At 41.0% G+C, this 5,903-nt stretch overlaps 1 protein-coding gene across 2 annotated transcripts; it reads right to left on the bottom strand.

The window, feature by feature from the left end:
• Positions 1-394: 394 nt before the first annotated feature.
• Positions 395-5,685, bottom strand: slc20a1a (solute carrier family 20 member 1a). 2 transcript variants are annotated; one of them, XM_052068592.1, is made up of 11 exons: positions 5,568-5,685; positions 4,090-4,644; positions 3,831-3,971; positions 3,619-3,704; positions 3,280-3,376; positions 2,462-2,581; positions 2,174-2,374; positions 1,585-2,047; positions 1,299-1,484; positions 1,132-1,216; positions 395-1,038 (listed from the first exon to the last, which is right to left on the bottom strand). In XM_052068592.1, the coding sequence occupies exons 2-11, from the start codon at positions 4,439-4,441 to the stop codon at positions 883-885; spliced, it is 1,887 nt and encodes a 628-aa protein (XP_051924552.1). In that variant the 5' UTR covers positions 4,442-4,644; positions 5,568-5,685; the 3' UTR covers positions 395-882. The 2 variants fall into 2 exon arrangements, with proteins under 2 accessions (XP_051924552.1, XP_051924551.1); XM_052068591.1 differs by having other exon boundaries at positions 3,619-3,971.
• Between the last annotated feature and the right edge of the window lie 218 nt (positions 5,686-5,903).

The raw sequence follows: 5,903 nt of genomic DNA, 5'->3' as shown, positions 1-5,903 counted from the left end.
CATTTATCGATCACATGATCAGTGTTAGCCGTTCTGCCGTTGCTGGGGGTCGAGATTGTGAAGATAAACTACTATATTTGAAAGTGAAATACGATGAGACCAATCCAAGTTGTGTGATGTCATGAGAAAACTAGCCTTTGTTTGCTTTGAAAATCAAGATAAACTGCTGAACATTCACTCTTTCATTCATTCATTCATTCATCTTCCTAACCGCTTGATCCTCACTAGGGTCGCGGGGGGCGCTGGAGCCTATCCCAGCCGTCTCCGGGCAGTAGGCGGGGGACACCCTGAATCGGTTGCCAGCCAATCGCAGTCACTCTTTCATATGGATGTATATTCTATTTTCTTTACAGAAAATGCAGGAAACGTGTCCACATACATTGAGGATACTGTCTTCAGAATGTACTCAATCACGTGCTCAGTCTTTTTAATCTCCGTTGTAAAGTGTATGGGAGGACAAATACACAATAATGACAATTACATTGTAACATAATATTACACATATACGTTGGTTGTCATACAGTTCTACACCACTGCAATCTACCGTCAGCATAAAACAAAGATAATTAGCTGAATATCTGTGTGACATTAAAACTTCAGCTCAATTTGATCTCGATATGTACACGAGTATCCCATAAAGGGTGTGTACAGTATGTACATCTTGCAATGTTTTGTCTTAATCATTGTAAATGTGTTTATTTAATTTTTTAAAATTTCATGCGTCGCGGAGACAGATGCAGCATAACATTTTTTAACTTCAGAATTACAGTTCATGACAATAATAACAAATTTTATTACATAAAGTAAAATGTAAATTTTTTTTCATCAAGAACAATTGCTGGCTATCGATGGCATTTATAATGCATGGAGTGAAGATTCTTATCACAGAATGATGTGAATGAAGAGAGCCATGATGGCAGCACTAATGAGACCTGAGATAGGAACAGTGACAAACCAGGCAATAAATATGTTCCCGAACAAATGCCAGTCCACTGATTTTCTTGAGCGCAGCCATCCCACGGCAACCACGGATCCCACCTGCGATCATATCATTTGACAACTGATAACTGAGCCAACATTTGATTGAGGCATTTATTCAGCCACATAAGTTTGTGTTTGCATTTTCATTACCTTGCAGTGTGTTGTGCTGACAGGAAGTCCAACATTGGATGCCACAACAACTGTTAGGGCGGAAGCCAGCTCAATGCTGAAGCCACTAAAATAGAAGATGATATGTACACACATTTCAACTATGTCATGTAATGATGAGTGTGAGGCACCGGAGTACTATGTCATACCTAGACGGTGTTATGGGGGTAAGATCTTTGCCCATGGTCTGAATCACCCTGCGGCCCAATATCCACAGTCCCATAGAGATGCCTATTCCGCCATATAGAACTAGCCAGATAGGAGTCGGTTCATTGGGTGCAACCGAGCCACTCTCATACAAAAGCCAGAGCGACACAAGTGGACCAATAGCATTGCTGGAGAAAAAAAATATGTTGTGCATGATTTAGCAGCATCTTCAGTAATAGCTGTAATTCACTAAACTAGATATACTGTACTAAAAATTGCCTGGATTACCTGACATCATTCCCACCATGTGCAAAAGAGCCAAAGCAAGCCGTTAGTATCTGAAGGAACTGAAAAAGGGAGGAAACAGCTGCTTGGTCGATCTCCAGCTTATCTTCCTCGGGAGGTTGCTCCCAAGTGGACTCCTGTGTCACACTGGCAACCTCCACTGAATCTCCTCTGGCCAATGCTGAACTGTCACTGCTGTAGCTGTCCACTCTGGACCACCTCCTCCCGTCATCATTGTCCTTTTTTTTAGGGTCTCCCTGAATGCCGTAAATGGCCATGGTGTAGGAGGTGTAGCTGTTGGTTCTCCGAATGGGCTGCTCTTCTGTGTCACTGTCACCAAGGCAGTCACCGACCTTAGCCAAGTGGAGCTTGTGCAGCAGGTCTTTGTAGAGACCCGAGTCTTTCTGGATCGCCTGCAATCGTCCACTGTGAGGGTCTGTGACCATCATGGGACCAACATTACTGTCTGTAAACATAAATCATATCATTTCATTTGAGAACTTTCCTATGGGTCAACTTCCATGTAATCGTTTTGACAACTTAAAACGTGTCTAAAAATGTGAACTAATTCAGTCAATCCAATCTTTCTCACCATTACTAGCATCCATGTCTTTGATCTCCATATCTAGATCAGCCTCTTCGGAACCTCCAAGTTTAAAAGCAACATTGTGACTGTCTTTAGGAGGGCTCTGAGGTGGAGGGTGCTGCGGTATTGATATGTCCACCACTTGAGCATGTTCATTAGTGTTGTTCTCCATCAGAGGAGTCTCACAGGGAGCAGCACCTAATTTTTCTTCTAAAGAACCACATGAGAGGTCTTCAGCTGCATGTACAAAAAGTCTGCAGTCCTTTGCGTTTTATTCATAAGATAAATACTCACGTTGTATTTTCCTCTTAAGGCGCGGGCAGACATTAAACCAAACGACCAATGCTGTGATGACACCGCATCCTATCGAGATGCACAGTGTACCCCACCATGGCACCCTGTCAAATCGCAGCACTATGCAGAGAACGAGCATAAGGCACATGTCCATTTTGCATCTTTTATTAATTCACAAACAATCATCTCTCTTCCTAAAAATGACACAGGTTAAAAAGTATATTCTTTTGAATAGGTGAGAAAAGAGTGTTGTTGTTTTTTTTACAGAAGACAGTTTTCGGTGGAAAAACACCCACAAAATTTGCCATTGAATTAAAACTATGTACAGTATTAGAAAGAGAAAAAATGTGCTACTGACAGTAAACCAGTAATGCATGTTCCAGCAAACTAGTGTAAAAAATTACGCCCCTCCGAGTTCATGACTTGATAAAGCTGCTGCATTTAGGTACAGTATACACTTTTATGAATTTATGGATTACTTTTTGTGATCAAAAGTAAATGATATCCTTGTTTTGTTTGTTTGGTGTTGTTGCAGTCTACTGACAACAATATCAGTGAAAGTACAATCATCAAGAGGAGAAGAGACCTCTCCAAAAATATCAAATACACACATATTTGCAGAATTTTGATGCAATGACTAAAAGTAAGAGTTTTCTGCAACACTCTCACAGATGATAAAGGCTGCAGTGGACATGTGCACAGGCGTTATGGGGTGGGATAAGATTAGTGTAAAGAGGGCCACTCCTCTGTGACATTGCAATAATTACTGTATGGTTTCTTACATACCACAATGATGTAAGTGCGTTTGAGTCACTCACTTGGTGCTCCTGTGAACATGATAGAGAAGAGGTTGATTGCCACAGTAAATGCGTAGAACAGTGGAAGAGCTCGGAGGCCATTGGGGAGCGGGTCAGCCTGCGGCATTAAATAGGTGAAGACTTGATAAATATATTTCTGTGTCAAGATTCTTTGCTGTAAAGCATGACATACAACACAATTGTCAAATCATTGCTGATTGCTGATTTCTCTACATTCTGAAACATTTGTCACTATAGCAACAGTATTTTACTTTACTGGGTATATGTATGTATACTGTCTATAAACCTGCCTTACAACAAAACCGCTTTCAATGACAATGACTAAATAAAAGACCTTACCTTATTAAGAATGAATTTGCGAACAAAGTAAAAAAGAACCCCTGACAAGATGCCAGACAGCACTGGTGACAGGAACCAGGAGGCCACTGCCCCCCGCAAAAAAACAAAACAAAAATGAACAGCAAAAACAACATATTCCTGAGATTTTAATAACATGTCCAATTCACACATTGCATATGGGTAGAAAAAATATATACTGTATATATAATCACCTATACGGAGAAGCTGAACCCATTTGACCCCATGCTGACCTCTAGCGACCATAGAAAAACCTATCGTGGCTCCAACAATGCAGTGAGTTCCAGAAATGGGGAGCCTGAGGAATGATGCAGCCAATTGCCACACAGCAGAGCCTGTAAAAGGAGAACAAGGCCTGGATTTCAAGGGTGGGAAATGATGTCTCCGTTTCTTGATTCAAATTTCAGGTACCGGTAAGCTCAAGTCATAAACTGCACTGGATTGAAGTCTTACCACACATTGCACTTATTGATCCCACCATGAGGACGTGTTCAGAGCCGTTGTACATCTCGACGTCAATGATGCCTTTTCGGATGGTCTCACTGACTTTGGCCCCCAGCAGGACTGAACCCACTGTCTCAAAGATGGTGGCCAGGACACAGGCCTGTCGCAATGTCACCACCCCGGAGCCGACAGCCGTACCGAAGGAGTTGGCCACATCATTGGCCCCAACGGAAAAAGCCAGGACAAAGGCAATCACAAAGCCAAATATCAAGAGCCACAAGTAACCGGACATGTCCGACTGGGAGGCCAGAGCCACCGTGGTTGTGGGAACAGTGACAGCCACCAGTGTGGTTGAATCCATAATTGCCTTGCAAAGAATGTTTAAATCATGAGTCAATTGAATGGAGTGGTGTGCTATGGCTGGTGTAAAAATATTAAGGTGAAGTAATCATGTACTACGATATACGTATGTATGGCTTGTCTACAGGAGTCCAAACAAGATGAAAGGCTATCTGGAAGAAAGCAATGGCATCCATTGTGACAGCGAACCTGTGGTGAGGTGTGCTGCAAAAACAGAAGTGCATGGGTTACTCAACAAGAATGCAAGAGCCATAAATGGGTGTTTCTTACATTTACAATATATTATCATGACCATAACATTGTACAAGTTTGATCATGACGACATTTTAATGTTACAGAGATGATTTAGAAATCGAGGGAAAAGGGAAGTTGTAGTTGATAAAGTAAAAGTAAATGTCATGACTGGCGAGAGAAATTTAAAAGCATAACTGCAGTGTTATCTGTCTCAGCAGTTTTAGGTGGGTGGGGGACCAGGGAGGCGGTTCATCAGGTCACGCTTCTGACTTCAGTAAGCATAACACACTTTCAGTCATGCCTAGAACAGCAGCAACAAGCTGAAAACCTCACATCAGGTGACATTGTCCTTGAAGATGTTTGAGAAACAGTAAACAGAAAAAAATGGTGTGTTCTATTTGATTTTGTCCATTTGTCAAGTGGCTGCACATAATAGAATCCATCATCTGGATTTAGATTCAATTTTAAGTAGATGCATAGTCTATTTAAAAAAATGTATCTGGCTCCAGATGATTTTATTTCGGGCAACCACTGAATGAAATAAAATTGAATAAATTCAACACACTATTTTTTGCAGTGTACTCTCATGTTGGAATTGTACTGAATGGAGAAGGTTATCTTTGTATCAGTTTGTCTGTGACAGTTTTGTCATGACAGTTGTAGTGGAACTACACCAACACTGTTTCTGCTACAAAATAAAGTGCTTGAGAGCTGTGAATAAACGATTCTTTCAGAGTGCCAGAAGTAACCATCAAAATAAAAAGTACTGCTATTTTAATCTCATTAACTGTTCTTGCATAACACAGAGTGACACATGAGTAACAAGATGGCAAAACAAACAAACAAAGAAAAAACGTTTTTGACTTACATTTGAATAAAAAGCTTGTACTCACATTTGAACCAGGAGTGAAAGTTGGCTCTCTTGGTTGTGTGTCCCACAGTTAGGAGTAAACCAGCTTCTACACCAGCAGTGGCTATGCTTGCACTGCCCGTCTCCAGTTTATATACTGAGCAGGTTGAGTGCACGCCTTTTTAATGTGGTCATGAGACTTACGCTGCCCAAAACTCTTTGCTTCATTGTTCTCATGGTAAAAAATAACGACAGTGTTCTTTCAGGAGCATCTGCTGAAAAGATCGTGGAACCCAATTTGGTTTCCCATCAAATTCATTAATATAATTTACTCTAACATAATAAACATACAAAAATAATAATAACACAGTAATGTATG

Source organism: Hippocampus zosterae, chromosome 6, assembly GCF_025434085.1.
Source record: "Hippocampus zosterae strain Florida chromosome 6, ASM2543408v3, whole genome shotgun sequence".
Lineage (NCBI taxonomy): Eukaryota > Metazoa > Chordata > Actinopteri > Syngnathiformes > Syngnathidae > Hippocampus > Hippocampus zosterae.
The sequence above is the reverse complement of the archived record's forward strand: the minus strand, read 5'-3'. Positions and strand labels throughout refer to the sequence as shown.

Coding starts and splice junctions, on each gene's coding strand:
- slc20a1a (XM_052068591.1), bottom strand. CDS start 4,441: ATGGATTCAACCACACTGGTGGCTGTCACTGTTCCCACAACCACGGTG. Junction 1,485..1,584: donor CATGGTGGGAATGATGTCAG/GTAATCCAGGCA, acceptor TTTTTTCTCCAG/CAATGCTATTGGTCCACTTG. Junction 1,039..1,131: donor TCAGCACAACACACTGCAAG/GTAATGAAAATG, acceptor ATATGATCGCAG/GTGGGATCCGTGGTTGCCGT.